Source organism: Oenanthe melanoleuca, chromosome 3, assembly GCF_029582105.1.
Source record: "Oenanthe melanoleuca isolate GR-GAL-2019-014 chromosome 3, OMel1.0, whole genome shotgun sequence".
NCBI classification, from domain to species: domain Eukaryota; kingdom Metazoa; phylum Chordata; class Aves; order Passeriformes; family Muscicapidae; genus Oenanthe; species Oenanthe melanoleuca.
This window is the reverse complement of record NC_079336.1, coordinates 19587862-19606046: the sequence shown is the minus strand read 5'-3', so window position 1 is coordinate 19606046 and position 18185 is coordinate 19587862. Positions and strand designations below refer to the sequence as shown.

The following is an 18185-nucleotide window of genomic DNA, read 5'->3' as shown; positions in this document are numbered from 1 at the left end:
CAAACACCAAAAAATTTGTTCAGGATATGCTATAAAGAATTGCACAGACTTTTGTATGCACATTAAAAATTCTGAATTAAATCCAATATTCAAATAGCCAAAGTAGATTGTCTTTGTTGAAACAGAGTACTAAACAAGGACAGTGTTATGGTACACTCCATGATCCTTTTAGAAACATGCTACTCAAATGACACTGTTGTGTCCAAATCCCACAAAATTATTTAGAACTTCAAAGGAAGTTTACGCTGTAGCTGTGAATGCACTTCTGCACTGAGAAGTATCATCCTTCAATTTGTAAGCTTGCCATTTTTCCCTAGGGACACCAGCTAAAATGATAAATGCTAAAACATTGCAAGAATCAAATGAAAATGTCACTACTTCCAGCAGAACAGATCAGACCAAAGTAGTAAGAAAGTGTTACACAATAGTGTTTTATGACTCATCACCACCAGTCACTGGATAGCTCCCACACCTGGCAGCTACCTTGCTCAATGTACTTTAAAAACTAGAAGTATTAACCTTTTCAAGACATAACCTTTTCAAATCTATACTGCAAAGGCTGACCAAAGTACCTCCTGTTAAAGACACAGGTCTTTCCATTGGCACAGATGTCAAGAACATAAAACTTACTCAAAATAAAATGGAAAATTTAGAGCCAATTCTTATCAGGAAACAGGAATGCACTCTACCTGCAGCATCATTTGTCATTGCAAGTAGAAAAGTGTGGACACTTGTCATGGTACAACACTTCTGCCAGGAATCACTATTGTCAGAGGTTATGATGCAGCATCTACAACTGTCTCCTATTAAACTCAGGAAACAACAGCTGTGCTTTTAAGATTTGACATTTTATTTAAACAGAGAAAAAATATATACTCAAAAGAAAAGCTGACATGTTTTACACATCCATCTAAACCTTGGATTTTAATACTAACACTAATTAAATTCTTTAACACAGAGGATTCTAGATTCAGATTTTTCAAAAAAAATTTAAGTCCCCATGCATATCAAGACTGTCCTTAAAAACATGGTTCCTGAAGAAGACATTTTAGTGGTAATCTAGCACAATGAGTAATTTAAAAGAGCCATCATAGTAAGTCAAAATCATGACTTATGCAAGTCTAACTCCTGTGCTGTCAGCTTTGGGGCAGGATCACCCCATGACTGGGCGAATTTATCTTGTCCTTACATTGCGCTAATGAAGATTGCCTGACTGAAATATTTTTGGAACTGTTCCATCTCCCTGAAAAAATCTACAAATAATAAATATCAAGATCATGAGTGTACAAAGATGAAACTTCCCTTACTACTTATTTCCTCAGAATCTTTCAACGTCTTTAGGGAAAAAATGAAAACTTTTAATCAATGTCTTATGGGTTAAGCTAAAGATTCTCACCAATAGCTCAGCTACCTGGGCCTAGTGTACATGTTTCTTGACTGATCAGCAAGATCACAAGATGTCAGCATCATCACAAAGATGTCCCTGCTCAGAGTAGCACAGTCCCTTGAGGGAACTTCCACTAATATAAGTATTCAAGTCATGAATGCAACATGGTACTTTCCAATAATAAATGATAAACAATTCAGTAGTAATTTGTAAAACACCTTGCCTGAACACTACTAAGGACAAGAAATGAAACTCTTACAGCTTCAAAGATTAATGTGGTTTTCACACGAGAAAGCTTTTAAGTGTTTTCTTAATTCATTAACAATTTCAGAATCAAACACCTACACCCTCTGAGGGCCATGACAAATAAAATGCTGAGTTCCCAATAAGCCAATTCACTCAAACACAAAATCAGTCAGTAGCAACTGATCTTTAAGCAGACTTCAGTACACCCAAAAACTGCAAAACAAACCTCAACAAAAACTCAATGAAATATGGTTCTCAAGCCGTAACTCCATAATTTCCAGTAAAGGTAAAATCTTGACTCCAGCAACTACTTTGAGATCTATTCTGCCCCCTCAAAACACGGTCACAACCATCAGGAGTGGACCACTTTGAAGCTGAAATAAAACATTCCTGTAGAGTCACAATTAGGATGGTGAACAGCCACTCTGAACCATCTCCTCCATCTATCAAGCATTTATATATTGAAGGGGACTCTAAAGGAAAGAACTTCTCTCTATAACCATGACAATTATACATTATCATACATCATTTAACTACCCTTTCCCTAACTACCTTGCTTTATTCAGGGCCCTACAACACCCAACACTGTAATTCTCTAATATGCAGAATACTCAAGTATTTGGAACAGTGTCTATAAAATAAAGCAGAATTCAGCTTCTGAGAAGAGCAGTATACAAGATCTGCTGAGATAGCCTTTAAGTGTTAGTATAATTCTGAACTTTTAAGACCTACCAATTACTGACACCATGCTAATTCCATTTACACATACTTCAGGTACTTAACCAATGTATCTGTTTAGTGTACATGCACATAATTCCATTTTACATTGCTTTCAACATTACAAAGATCTCAAACCTGGTTCAGAGTCTGAATCTTCTCTTGGCACATCATCATAAATTACCTCATCCGGGTCTAAAACCAAGACAGAAAAGAAACCAAAAACAAATGAGAAACTTCCTAAAATTTCAATGGGACCAAGTGTTTAAGAGGCATGTGGACAAAGCTATTAACATGCATTTAGCTTTTGGTCAGCCCTGAAATGGTCAGGCAGTTGAAATGCTGTAGGTCCTCTTCAACTGATATGTTCTATTATATTTTAAAGAATTTGATTATATTGGCATATATTAATACAATGGAGAGATGACTCTCTCTCCACTAGCATTTTGCTTGCATATCTAATATTTCAATATTGCAATAATGCACAAAGCAGTAGATGGCATCTGTGAAATTTCAGAGTTTTATCTGCATTGTTTATGATGACTTTTGGCAGCCTGAAAACAAAAATCCACTTCAAAAGCCAGTATTTCTCCCATACTTCTTACAGAAGTATTGTACATTCTGTGCTGTTGAAGGCTGCTCATTGCTTTACTGGATGGCTGCAGAAAAGCTGAAATTGACTTTCAAAAAAGAACCAAAACTAAATAATGCAATGATCATCTTAGTACATTAGGACGCAGAATGACAACACAAATTCTTCAGTTGCTTCACAAAATATGAAAGATCAACCTTCAGCCCAGGGGGAACAGCTGAGAACAGGCAGGATAACCTGTCCTCAAACCACACAGTCTCTGTGCTGGTTTAAAATTCAGCTAGCAGCCAAGAATCAACAGCACACACCAAGAGAGTGGCAATTCTTTCTCTTCCACCTCCTCCAAGTACTTATTTGCCAACTAACACACAAGAAGAGCAATCTCAAATACAGTCACAGATCAGACTCCCAACTGGAGCTTATTTCCACTGCACATGCATTGATGGAGCCAAATGACTTCCATAACACATGATTCCACAGACTCCAAAAGGTGGAAAAGTGAATGTTAACTTTGGTTCTGGAACCTATCTGAAAACACACAGTAAAAGTGAACTTGGACATTCCCATAAAATCTGCTTGTGCATGTGAACACACACATACTGTTGATCAAACTTAAAATTGACCACCTTCTACAGCTGTACTTCAGTGCTCACTGGTACTTACTTTCCATCCATGCTGTATTTGCAGGATCTGCAACCCATTTGGCCAGGGCATCATCCTCCTTCTTGGTCTGGTTATCTTCACTTGAAAAAGAGGCCATTAAATAAAAGAAGTAAAAGTTATACCACAATGTTTTTAAACATCCATGAAGACGAGACAAAAAATGTATTTCTGCCTTCTAGTTTTCACTCCAAGGCTGCTGGTTAGTCAAAAATATTGCTTCAGCATGTAGTTAGGTGATGAATAATCTATTCTAGTTAACAGTCTTGCAATATTAGTCAGAAAATTGAAAACACTTTCTTTACAATCTTAAAAAATACTCTACTTTTGAGTTAATCTACCAGAACACAGGAAATTCTCTCAGAGACAGTGAAGTGAGAGCTTCCTTTTCACAGTAAATAGGACTAAAGACATTCTGGATTACATCAGGAGCAATCAGGCAAAGCTGTTATCCTCTTCCACCTGGTGCTACTGAGGCAGAACCTGTAGCAGCATGTCCAGTTTTGGCTTCTTAACACTCCCCTGCTAGAGAGTTGTGGAGAAACTGAAGCTACCTCTAGAGAGTTGTAGAGAAACTGAAGTAAGGGACTAAAGCACATGGTTTACAAGGAAGGAGGTAAAAGACATGGAGATTATTTAGACAGGATCAGTTATTTTTCTGTTTGGGTTTGTTTTGTGGGTTTTGGGGCCCTTTTTTTCTTTAAATGCCAAAGGGGGCATGGTCAACAGACTGGAAGGTTTGATTTGGACATTTGGGGAGGTAGGGGGGACAAAGTGGAAAAGGGAAGGTCATACAGCAGGGAAGACTGCTCAGGGAAGCTGCAGCACCTCCATCCTTGGAGGGCTTAAAGGCTCAGCCAGCAAGGTTGACCTGATGGAGTATTGGCAGTGCTCCTGCTGAAAGCAACAGGCTAGACAAGATCTCCAGCAATCTGTTGCAGATGACATTGCCATCAGTCTATAAAAATTCAACCTAGCGTCTTCAAAAATGTCATGCACAGTTACATACATTAGTGGTGATTTTAGTACACAATCAGAATTACAGGACTAAGAAATTAAAAAAACCAAACCAACAAACATGGAAGTATCACACAAGGAAAATACTTATCAAATTCAAGCTTTCTTAGGAATCAAGGTTTCACAAATCATTAAAACGTGATGAAATGGCAATTACCTATTCTGAGGGTCCTCCAAGTTTGCAGAATTATAATGACATTCTTCAGTTGCTGACTGTGTACCTGCCAATCAGGGAAAAAAAAAAAAAAAAAAAAAAAAAGAAAATACTTGCAATAACATGTCAGTTTGGCTCAAATGGCACATTTTAGCATAAGAAACCGATTAAGAATAATTATTCTTGCTAAAGAATAATCTCCCTCTTTGCAACAGTTTTATTCTTACTTGTGTTTAAAAAAAGAAGTTTCTTCACATCACACATTTTTGAGAACTAAGTAATTAAAAGACACAGTCGTTTGTTAGAAGAGCTGTTAAGAGAAAATTACAGTGTATGATGGACTTCATTCTATCTCTCAAACATAGATTCCTCTACAGGTAATGAGGGCCACACAAACATTTGCTTTTACTTGACAGTGTTCCTAATGGTGGTAAAAAGCAAAGGCTGGAATAAAGGCTGGAATTATAGAAGTATATTCAAAACACAGAAAGAAAAAGGCAGGATATGAGGAGCTTTCTTTTCCTACTATCTTGACATTAAGCTATCAACTTTCTCAACTATGGTTACAAAATGGATCTCTTGTTTCTGTAATAATCCATAGTTATTTCCCTTTCTAGTTTCCCCTTCCATCTTAAAATTGTACTAGCAGATGGAGAATTCATCAAATCATCAATAGAAAAATCCCACAGCAATTCTAAATCCACAGGAATTGGAAAATAAACAAACTGAAATGCATATAGAAAAGGCAAAGGGAAGAGAAATTTTGCCAGGATCTAGAAAAAACAATAAAAGGTATGAGAAGAAACCATTTGGCTTGAACACTGAACTCTGGATCTGAAAATTATTTCATTATGTTAAAAAGGAATTAGCATTAACCATACTCACCCAGGGTGAGTGCTATACAGGAAAGGTACCTGAGGTTAACCAAGGACTCCCCCTCAAATAAAGTAAGGTGTGTAAATTCAGTACCTTCTTCATCTACAGAAACACTGCGTATGATGACAGGGCTGGAGTATGCTGGCACTATCAAAGGTAAGTTGGATGGCACAGCATATCCACAAGGGACAGGAACAGAATATCCAGCAGACAAGTTGGGACTTGCACATTCGTCTTGAGGACTTGGTTCTGGTGATGAGGATGGATCCTTGTCTTGGATTGGGGAAATATTTATGACTGAGTAGGGATTTACTTTGGCTGGAGTGCCTCCTGCAGCAGGTTCTGATGTTTGCAGCTTCTCACTGTGTTCTGAATCACCAGCTCCTTTAGTTGAAAGATTAAACAAAAATACAAAGTTTTATTTTTCATACCTGTTCAAGCTGCTCTAATAGCTCTTTGCAAGTACGCTAAACAAGGACCTGATCTTTACTATACAAGTTGCTTACAACCTATGACTCAAAATTCCCACACAATAGTGCCAACCTCCCCATTTTACAGATGAGGATTGCAACAAGAGCAAAACAAGATGTGTTACAAAGATGCCAGTGGAAAAACAGTAACTTGGCTGACATAAGCACATGAGTCAAAACAGTCTTAAACCCTAAAGCTTAAAATCTGGATTCTAGATGAATTTGAATCTTACAAACACAAGAAATATTTTAAGTGGAGTCATGAGGACAAGAAAAGTTCAGTGGAAGGGCCTTTCCTCAAAGAGCTGTCCTGAAAATGCGCTGTTAAGAAAGGGAGGAAGAAAATAACTTTACAAGTTTTCCTCTTTGAAAATGTATTGTTTTCTGTTATACAAAGTTCCCAGTATTTTTTGAGACATGCTGAGGTACAGCAGAACCATAGGCCCCTCCAAAGGGAACTGCATCCCAAGTGATGAAATGACTTTAAGCGGTAAGCACAACTTCACAATAAGCGTGAGCAAGCAACAGATGCTCAGGGAAAAATAGTGTTTAAGTTCCAGGTTGTCAAACTGCACAGCACCTGAAGAGTTATCTAATCTTTAATTGCCATAAGCACAGTGAATCTGTTTACAAAAGGAAATTGAATCAAAGTAAGCAAAATCAGCTGTATGAATTTGAGCAGGATACGGAAATTTCCAGATTATACCTCAGCACCAGGAACACCTGCATGTCATAAAAAATGTTTCAATATATAGCATAACTTCTGTTTATGAACAAAATTCATACACTCAAACTCCACTTAGTTTTATGCACAACATCTCAAGCTCAGCAACCAGTAAGTTTAGCTGTGAAACAGTTTATCTCAAGCCATCAATGTGCCTTAAGACCAGCAAGGATATACACTTTACCTGTAGCATGGCACTCAGACTATGTCCAATCCATTGGTTTGTGTGTCACACTTGAATGGGAAACCTCACAAGAATTACACGAGACAGGCACTTGCCCCGTCAGATCTACCATGACTGTAAACTGGCAGGAATATCCAAAACACTTGCAGGGTGTTTCCATGTGTGAGAGACGGATTATGACTCAAAACAAATTGACCACTTTCAGAGGTACCTGGGTGCTTTGCTGAGGCCAGGTTTGCAAGCTCACAAAGAAAAGGCAGTGAGTCTTTGGGGGTGTAATGACAAACCTCTGGTCTGAGAGAGAGGGTGAACTGACCACCATCAGAGGCTACAAACTGGGCTCTGAGGCCAGTAAGAAGCAGATCTTGGGAGACAGGATCATGTCTTTTATCATACCAAACTGCCCTCCCTTACACACACACCCTCCTCCCAGGGAAGGGCACATTTACACAGGCTTACTGACACAAGAGGCAGCTGCCTTGGAAGAGCTCATAACCTGCAAAGGACTCCTGAAGTGCCCTCAGACTCATTTCTGATGCCCTCCACCAGAGAACTGCATGTGATCAAAAAACAGCCTAAAACTCTGCCCTCACAGAGGAGGTGCTTGAGCACTCCCACCTGAACCTGAGTGTATTAACCCACCAAATCCTGCATTTTGTGGGCTTTTTCCCCACCTCATCACTTCAATCAAGTCTCATCACAGATCCATGGGCAGCGATTATGTATCTTCCTACTCTTACCCTTTCTTCCTCTTTCTTCCTCTCTTTTGCCTTTTATGTTTTATTAAGTGGGTGGTATTTTTATGCTTTGATATTGCCACATTGCTATATATATAATAACAAAAATGGCTACATATATGTTTTCCATTGCAACCAAACTGTTCCAAAACAAACCCAACATGTATATCTACAAACACCATTCATTTAGTGTCATTTCTCTCTAAGAACTGCTCCAAGAAATCCATTAAGAACCAGAGCTACCCTCAGGGGCGGGCTGCAACACCACAGAGAACTCTTGTTTAAAGTACTTTTACTGCACTGTCAAGAAAAGGCATCCTATGATCAATCTTGACTACTTTGCCCAGTGGAGTTTGACTCACCTGTAGCACCAGCCTCTTGGTGCTCTATGTGATTTCCAGGACCAGGAATAGGGGACACAAGGGCTTGTCTGTCTGCTTCTGGTATCTCATCTCCACTATCAAAGTCAAACTGTTCTCCTTCATCCTCTTCCTCATCATTTGGACCCGTGGCTTTTGGTTCATGCTCTAGAACTGTGCAGAAAGACATACCTTTGGTTGTTTGCTCTTGGGAATGATTTCATGGGACCAGTAAATGCTCTGCATTACAAATGAAGCTTTCACAATGAACCCTTAGATTTTTAAGTTACTGGAATAAAACAAAAGTTGATTGATGTGTTGATAACCTCATGCAGTTTTCAGTAAATCCTTTAGTGCAAACAAGGAAATTACTTGGAAAGAAATAAACAAGCAATAATGCAAATACTCTTGCTTTTGTCATAATGAGCCAAAAGATTTTTACAAAAACACTTCAACGGCCAATTTCTGAACAAGAAAATTTCACAGATTAATTTATTTGCACAGCGACTTTGCAACTTTATAACTTCAATTAATTTTTCCTTTCTAACTCAAACTCCTAAGCCTATTCTTTTCTAACAGTGTCCAATACCAGTGACAATAATTCAGTTCACACACTCCAACAGAGACCAGCAGATTGGTTTTCCTACTCCAATCTGAGATAGTTTTAAACCAAGGATCTCATGCAGCATGCAATTACCTCCATTACCATACATATGTGCATTCTGGTGGAGGGAGAGTGTGGAAATTTTGAAAAAGTAATGGCTGAAATAATGACACCCTAATATGGATAGGAAAGGTGGATTTGGGGGTTTTTTCTCTGTTTGTGAAGATCTTGTAGCACAGATTTGGCACTGTACATGGGGCTCAGGAGAGGGAACAGGAAGAAGCACATGCTTTCCCCATGCTATTGTGGAAAACCCATGGAAATGTAAATCCCTTCATGTACCTACAGCATAAAATGGTATCCTAAAAAAAGATAAAGATGTAAACATACAAGCATGTTATAAAAATTTACCTGAAGGTGATAAGGTTCCCCCCCACCTTCCACAGGTAACACAAAATGAAAAATAAGTCTTGCAAAGACGATTGGATCTGCTGCATCATGATGATGTTATCAGCTATCCCACCACCCAGGACACATTTTTTATCTTCATGATAAAACCCACAACACCCCAAAGCTCTAGACTGCTTAGATTGTCATGGTAATCAGCATTCCTGCCAAGGCTTCTGTTTCTTCAGGCAGGCTGAGCCAGCATATTTTACCACAGCCACAAATAACAAGATCTTTCATGCAGCCTCTCTGCAGGAGAAAAAGTGAACTAATTGCAAAAATAGTAAGGAACAAAAAATCAGGGTTATCCTGCATTTATTGTCATGTGTTATGGCTAAGGCAGCAGGACATTTAATTTCATTTTGATTAATTCCTTTCAAAAATGCTTCTGTATGGAGTCAGGCTTTTCATTTTTGCTTGTCCATTAGCAATTCTTTTTTTCCTGAAAGATGCAAGAAATTCTTCAGAGCTCTTCCAAGTGATTAAAGACAAAAATGGCATTCTTCCTGATTCAGCATCCATCTGACTAAACTGTAATACTTGTTACTTGACTGTGTAATGGAGAAAAGAAACAAAAGGGGGGAAGATGTCTGCTCAACATGAATTTAAAAAAAAATTTGATGTGCCACCTAATTTTTTTTTCTGTTATGGCTGTTAATTCTGCCTCGCTTCATTCATTTCAAAACATTTACTTCGCATCATAGATAAAGGCACAGAACCTGACAAATGGGCACTGCAGCCTAGAAAGATCCCATAATCCCATCACTGATGGGACAGCGGGTTAAGATTACAAAAAGAGACAAAAAAAGAAAGAATACATTGTCTGTCAGAAAGAGCAGACAGGAGACAAACAAATGTCCTCAGCTCAGAAAGTTCTAAAACTGTATTTCAGCTTCGCATAATTTCCATATTTGTTTAATTCTGCAGGCACAAACTTTAGCCTTTTAAATTTAATGATATCTTCCATCACATATTTAATAAAAATATTCTCCTTTAAGTTTTTAATATTAAGGGCATACTATTTCAATTGATGGAAAAAGTATTTTAACAACAAAGACAAAATAAAAAGAGGATGGGGGCTTTTTGCTTCAACTTAAGAGATGATCAGAACTGCAGATAAATACAGATTATGTCACACAAAAAAAAGAAAAATTCCTGTTTTGAAAATACCTATTTTCCACAGTTCTTTGTGTTATGTCACAACAACACACAGACAAAAGCTCTTTTTAAGTGCTACAATTAGGAAGACAGACGGCAGTTAGACCCAGGCTGAATCTGGCTGCTAAATACCACCACCAGATCTTGCAAAATTTCATGCTCATGTAGAAAGCCCTAGTTCCTCCTACCCTTAATCTGCAAATCAAAAGGATCAAGCCAAAAAGTGCATGAGGCAAGTGTTCCTACAGAAACAAAAAATGGGGGAGAGGGGGAGTCTGGTGGGTGGGTGTGTGAGGAGGGGATTTTCAAAGGCAAAAAACACAGAGGACAGCTATTTTTAAATTATTTCAATTAATTAATTTTAATTAATTATTTTAATTTTAAAATGCACTGATTATTTTTTCTGAAATAACAATCACACAATGCTAAGAATGACAGAGTCTGTCTGGAATTACATCAAATAATTAAATTAGTCACTAAAATCCAATTTTCCCTTTTACCACTGCTCACATCCTTAGCTTTATGTGTGGCAACCAGAGCAATGAGAATACAAAACTTGATTGAACTTGTTCATCTTATGGCAATACCACTCTGAGAGCTCTGTAAATGCTTCAGGGAAATTCTCACATTTCTAAAAATTTATATTTTCAGTTTTTAAGACTAAAAAAAAAAAAAACCTGATGTAATGGAAACATTGCCTTCAAGTTAAATTAAGTACAAAAGTGCTAATTTAGAATGAGAAAGAGGAATGTATGTTCTCATAACTGTGCACAGCACACAAATTTATGACTTTTTATGTGCTTTGTTATCCAGTGAAATGACATTTCTTAAGTTTACTTCAAAAATAAGCTTACTTAGGTTGTGTTTACAGAGACCTGCTGGGGCATAAGCAAGTTTTAAAAATGTTTGGTTGCTCTGTGAATTGCAAAGTATTCCTGGCACCATTTGCCTTACCATCCATTATCCTCAAATTATTTATAGTCCAGTGAAATACAGGTAAGGAGTTAAAAGAGTGACATTAATTTTAAAGCCCAGATTAAGTCAGTGAAGCTTCATTAATAGTTTTCTTAAACAGTTTATTTTACACAGAAGTAAGAAAAAATAGCTCTGCACTTACTATCAAGTGCATTTTGAATACCATATGAGCACACTGGAAATAATAAAAGTACCCCAAATATCTGTTTCCCCCTTGCAATCTCATAAATCCATGAAGAAGATAATTGAAGAAGTCAACTTTCTTCCATGAGAGAAAAAATCATGATGAAGAATGAAACAGAACCCCAAGTACAAACAGTTCAGCAGTCTGGGCCACAGTAACAATAGACCTAGAAGCCCTGGATGTAAAAAGTCATGCTGCCACCAAGAAATATGAATACTTTATGTTTTAAGGTTTAAAAAATATTTTTAGAAATTGAAGGCTTCTGTATAATTAGGAATGCCATCTTTGTAATCAGTTGTACTCTTTTTTTTTTAAGTTTACAGGCTATTATGGAACAAAAAGCAGAAATGCATCTATTATATTTAAAGAACTCAATAAATATTTTTAGTCACTTCTACCATGACTGATTAAGGAAATAAGTGCACAATGCTTCAAATGACACATATCTAATTATTATTTAGTGAAAATATATTACTATAATTGAACCTAAAACATACTGGCAGGAGTTACCTGCTTATTCCAACATGCAGTTTTAAAACATTTATCTTTTTATTCATTATTTTGGATTGCAACGAGACACTTAGGACTGCGAAGACCCACCTTCCTTTCAAATGGATTTCCCAAATGTTTCAACTTTCTACAAATACTTGTGTGCCTTAAAATACACAAAAATTTTTAGTAAAAAAAAAAAAATTTCAACTATTACTATCCCTATCTCAGAATATTTTTAAGTTACAAGTCAAAACAAACTGCCAGACATAGCAATCTAAATGCTTATTATTTATCATTCATACATTCCAGAGATTTCTCTGAAATCTCTTCCCTTTACAGATATGTATTTCTCAGCAATTAAAATCTGCTGAACTCCTTATGTAAGTGTACAATAGAAGTAAGTATTGAAAGCATGCAAATACCAGGAAATGACTGAATTTTTATAGTTATCATGATTTTTGTAAAACTAACCATATGTGACCAAACACACCCTGCTGACTGTATTCCAGGATAAATGGCATCTCATAAATGGCATGAACAGCACAAAAAGCTGCTCCCTTTTTATTTCAGATGAGATTTTGCAGCAGAGGCTTGGTGTTTGTCAGGATAGTGAGCCTTGTGCTAGGAAAAACTCATGCCTGCAGAAGCCTCCAGATTAGACCAACTCTGTAAAATAACAGCTGCCTCAAATTCAGCAAGAACCTGAACACTGCTTTCAAGACACTTGGTCGCCACTGGACAGTCTCTTGTTTTTCCCAGCTTGAAAGCACTACTTAAGTTACATTCCTGCAGCTAGAAAGCAACGTGGTATTTTCAAGCCACTCATCTGCCACTTGCAACCACTAATTCTTCAGGAGAGAAAACCACAGTTATCCTTTCACTCTGGTACTCAGCTGACTCTTCTGCCTTCCCTCACAGGGCACCTGCACCAGCACCTGCACAGGGAGAGCGGCAGGGTGCAGGGCAGGAGGGACCTTGCTGGAGAAAGGCTGACCCGTATGGGCAAGTGCTCCTGCCAACACTGCCCTTCACTGACACTTCCCAGTCACACAGCAGATCCACCAGCATGCACTGGCATCCATAAACCACCTCCTCACACAGTCACACAGGTGGAAAGTATCATTTTGCTGGGGGAAGATAAACATCTAGGACAAAATTGCGTTTGCAAAAACATGAGTGAGCGCTCCTTCCCATGGGAAGCAGATCAAAGCCAAGGACTTTCATTCCCCTTGCACTGAGTTGTGCTAAGCTGGCACTGCAGGGAACCCAGGTCCCTGTGGTACAAGCCCGCTGCTAATTGCACACAGCTCGCACACACATCCAAAGCATGACCACAATGTCAGCATTACCAGCCTCTGGAAAACAGCTACAAGAAAACACCAACCAAACTAAAGAGTATACATTCATGCAAAAAGTGCTTCCAGTGATGGAAACAAAAGCAAAACCACATGAATTAACTGGCTTTCCCTGCAAATAAATAACAAAGAAGTAAGTACAAATGCCTCTCTAGTATTCTGCAAATACACACACTACATACTAATTATATTGTTGAGTATGCACAACAGATATTGTTCTTCTGGATAAAAAAACAAATTCAAAACCAGACTCAGAAAAGCAATGAATCTCCCTGCTCAAGTTTCAGAGAGCCTGCTAACAACAGTATGTCTAATCCCAAAAAAATTGCATTCCTTGAAATAAAGCCCAGGTCTGTGGGTGTTAGTAAACATTTACAAATAGCAAAAACCATGAAGTTTGCAAACTACACACAGCACTAAAAAAATACAAGTCCTAATTAGCTAAAATTTAAAATAATTAAGTTGCAAAAAAATCAAAGTTCTAAAATAAAAGCATTAAGATGTGAATCAGGCTGTCCATAGAAGAGCAGGAGCAACACCAGCAGACTTCTACTCCTTTGTAAAGCCTCAAGTTTCAGTGCTTTTCAGTGCTGGCTACCTGATAACCAGAAAGGCAGCTAAGCAAAATCAGTGTTTTGTGGCCATTTACTTTAAATACTCAGCACACTGGTGGCACTGGTATTGCCTGCCACCACTAGAAACAGACCAAGCCTGGTCCCGAGGATGTCTTTTCCACCTCAGCACCATATTAGCACATTCTGATATAAAAATTTCACCAAGAAATTTTGCTGGTGCTGTGAGGAAAGTCTGTACAGACATTATTTGGAATTCTGCATAAATACATGAGAGATCCCTCTCTATGCTGAAAAGCACCTATCCATATTAAAGGCTACTAGCTTCCCATCAGTATTCAAGGAATACCCCCGAGGTCACCCATCTGAATTGGTACAAATGCCACCAGGCAGCTGAGCTGAGGTACAAGGGTGTGCTGAGGGTGGCTGCACAGCCGAGCCCAGCCCCAGCTACTGAGCACACCTACTACCCACTGAACTCACCTACAATGTCCTGCCAATTGGACAATCCACACATGGAACAGGAAAACCAGAGAGCTCTAATGAAACAGAAATCAAACAGCTCTGGCAGCAAAGGACAGAGCATGTTAAGGTACTATAAGGTATCATAAAGTACAAATGACCTACAAAGGGAAAACAGAAAAAAATTGTAGAAAATGTAGTTTGACTATGTAGTCAACAATTTTATGAAAAAATAACCATTTTTAAGGAAACTTCCACCAGTGAGAGCAGTCTGGCTTGTTATAAACTTCTATACTTCTTTTTTATATCAGTTATCAACTATTAATATATTGTTTTCCAAATAATTACTTCTACTTTGAAGCAATTGCTATTTAATGGTTTAAGGTATATGCATTTCTCTAATACAGTCTTTTTAATTCTAATTAGCAATAAAGATCTGCTGAATCATCTAGCAATACCTTGGACTAAAAGCTCTTTAAAAGCAATTGGGAACCCTATGAAGCAGAAGGCAGCCAGACACACCCTGGATATCTAAAACAGGGAGCATGAGATCCCACCTCCATAGAAAGAAAACATACAGCTGGATACATAAACTGACTATCATACTAAAGAAAATCTGAAAGCCAACTAGAACAAAACTTTGAGTTTTTAGGTCTTTTTTCACTCTAGCAACACCTTTCTACCAGGATGACACAGTCTGGTAAAGTTAGCAAAGGATTTTGACTTCATTTTTGGATCATGTTTTTTCAAACCCCTTGCCAGCAATTGTACATACCTCCTAGACTGAACCTTCAGTCTAAATCCTAAATCCTGGATCATTGGTCCAGGCTGAATAACCCTTTGTCTAGCAATGTCAACACTTAAGCACTTACTGGATCCCCCCAAAAGCACCACTCAGAACACCTAAAAGCCTCTGACTTCCCACAGATGCTGACACACAGCTCAGCCCACCTCCACAGTAACAGCCCAGGCAGGGATCATGAGATGCACACAACTCCAGGAATTCAGCTGTTCTTTTAGACACACACCAAAGGTTCTTTGTTCCCATTACAAACTCCATCTAGCACTCTGAGCATGGAGTGCAATCTGTTCACATGTTTAAAAAGAATTAAGATTTAACTATTTCTGTTCTCCTCTTGATGAATTCTGGACAAAGAAAAAAACTGGGTATTAAATTTTACAGCAATTTACTATATCTTTTACTTTAAAAAGTATAAACTAGAACAGAATGGTTATGTCCTGTAAATCCATGACAATAGTGAAAATATTTTGGATTTCAGCTGGCTTCTTACTTCCTCATTTCTATGGTTACCCTTCATCCAGCCTAAAGAGCACTAATAAGATAGACTGATTTGTAAACTAAGCATAATATATGCAAAATATGACAAATCCATTATCTAAGCAACTAATGAGGAGAGTTTTATAGCATCCCCTTTCTTAGCATTTCTTTAAATTATTATTTGAACACATTGATCTTCTTTGCCATAACATGGTATAGTCCAGTTTTAACTCAGATAAAAAACCCTGTGGAATTCAAGCAAACTCATGGAAACAGTAATTTTTCTGAACTCTCAGAAATCCTATTTTAACACACCTGTTACCAGAAATTCTATCACTTAGTGGATACTGGGCAACAATGGTGTTCCCTTGGGACCTTTCAGTCCAGCAGCTTCAGAGACCTTCTCACTGCCCCCTATCATTAGCCACGGAAGCTCAGCCTTGGCCCCAAAAGTGGTCAAAGAAAACCACCATAAGCAAACATCACCATTCAGACCTTCAGCCAGTCCACATGGAAGTCAGGAACTAATTTCTTCCAGTATAAAGAGTCTTGTTAAGAATTGGTTTTGTGTTTTCCACAGCCAGGTTTTGGTAGTGGAGGGGCTACAGTGGTGGCTACTGTGAAAAGCTGCCAGAAGCATCCCCTACATCCAGCAGAGCCGAAGCCAGCCACATCAGAGAGAGAGCTGCTGCGGGGAAAATGAACTCCACCTCAGCCAGACCCAATACAGTTGGCAAGTGTTCTCATGCAAATATGAATGGGTCATATCAGACAAAGTTAATTTTACTTCTACTTCCCTTTGCAATACAGGAAACTGCTAAGATCCTCCAGACAAATTATACTTAACAATTCACCCAGGGCAGCACCTGTATTTCCCTCTATCACCCTCTGCCAACACACAGAATGGGGAAATACAGCAATACAGTCACCCATCAGTTGGCATCCCCATGGCACAGGAGCACAGGCATCTTCCCTTCCAGCCCCTAGAGAAACTTCCACCAGCATAAGATTAACCAGAAACTATCGTGCTTTCACCTAAATAAAGTTATTGAGCTCAACAATAGACTATTTAACAGTAAGACTTATTCTTGCAACAACCCTTCTTTGACCTACTAAATCATCTTCTGTATTCATTTTAACGAAAATATGATAAGGCTAGAAAGATTATTTCAATGAGGAAGAAAAAAGAAAATCTGTAAGGGGGTTGGAAGAGTCTTGTCCCAAAAATGTTCAGAAAAGTATGTTTTCCTCAGATTATTAGGCAGAGTTTCAGTTCCTCCATGCAGGAAAAGCAAGCAGTACCTAATAAATGTCCCATTCAAAAACTCATACTTTATTTAAGTTATTGTAATGCAGACAAGCTTTTATCTAAGAAACACTCATGCACAAGGTAAGAGAATTATAACAAATCATAAAAAATGTGAAACTTTCTGTAAACTCTAGAGTGGAATCATTACAGAGGCTTTAGGCATGGCTAGTGAATATTTACTGAGTTCAGTAGAAACCTCCAAAATAAAAAATTTCTCAGTTCTTGGCCAGCAATTTATACCAGCCAGTTAATGATAGACAAGTCCTAAATAGGCAAAAGAAGTATAGAACAAAATAACTCACCCTGTTCTTAAATGCTGCCTCACTGAAGTCAAAATTTCAGAGTTCAGTTTTAACTGTTCATTGAAAGAATACCCAAAAATCAGCACAAATTCCATTATAATTTCTGGGCTTTTCTTAAGCAATCAACACTAGTTACTACCAACCAATGATCAGGTTTTGCTGCAATCCCCTGAAAGGCCTTTACTTCAACTACCCTTTCTGATTAACATGTCTGGGCCTTGTCCCTACACAGAGCTAGCAAGTAAAGTCAAGTCACCTTAAAGAGCAGCTGAGTAAACAGGAAAAACCCCAACAAAACTACTACATCTTATTATTCAGAAAGAAAACACCAAATACTATCAAAACAATGAAATCACCTACCAAGAAATTAATAACAATAACATCATTTAATACATTCTGAACATCGAGCAAAGTTTTTTACCATTTTTCTTCAAAATAAAATATAATTACATTTATGTATACTTTATTTTCTTTGTGGGTGCTAAAACCAGAAACAAGCTATTTATTAATTATTTATTTTCTATTTTTTGTTTTTCCCAACATTTGGCTGGCATGTCACACCATAAATGGTTTTTGCAAAGCGAATTTTCTTGTTACTCTTCATTACACAGTTTGTCTTATAAAATAATTAATCCTTACCTTAAACAATGCATTTTCCTTCATTTACTGAGAGAAATGTGACCTTTAGAAATAAATAAATTGTTCTGTTACAGATGGGATGGCAGACACTAGCAAGCCATTGCCAGTTTCAAAAACAAGGAGCCATTCATAACTACAATTCATATTCTGTTCCCATTCTTCTGAAATCTTGGCTCCCTTTTTGCAATCATTTGTAACTGTCTATATGATGAAAATAGATACCTAACAATATTGTTTAGCCCAAGACCAACTCCCTTTATATGTGCAGCTTAATTTAAGCAATT

General features: G+C 37.8%; 1 protein-coding gene across 2 annotated transcripts in view; it reads right to left on the bottom strand.

The window, feature by feature from the left end:
* ARHGEF10 (Rho guanine nucleotide exchange factor 10) overlaps positions 1 to 18185 on the bottom strand; it is a 106292-nt gene that overhangs the window by 70628 nt on the left and 17479 nt on the right. For both annotated transcript variants that reach the window (XM_056487997.1, XM_056487998.1), the window contains exons 3-7: positions 8127 to 8297; positions 5743 to 6033; positions 4777 to 4840; positions 3606 to 3685; positions 2489 to 2545 (exon numbers count right to left, since the gene is read on the bottom strand). In XM_056487997.1, coding sequence (XP_056343972.1) covers positions 2489 to 2545; positions 3606 to 3685; positions 4777 to 4840; positions 5743 to 6033; positions 8127 to 8297 — 663 coding nt within the window. The remainder of the gene's footprint in view (positions 1 to 2488; positions 2546 to 3605; positions 3686 to 4776; positions 4841 to 5742; positions 6034 to 8126; positions 8298 to 18185) is intronic.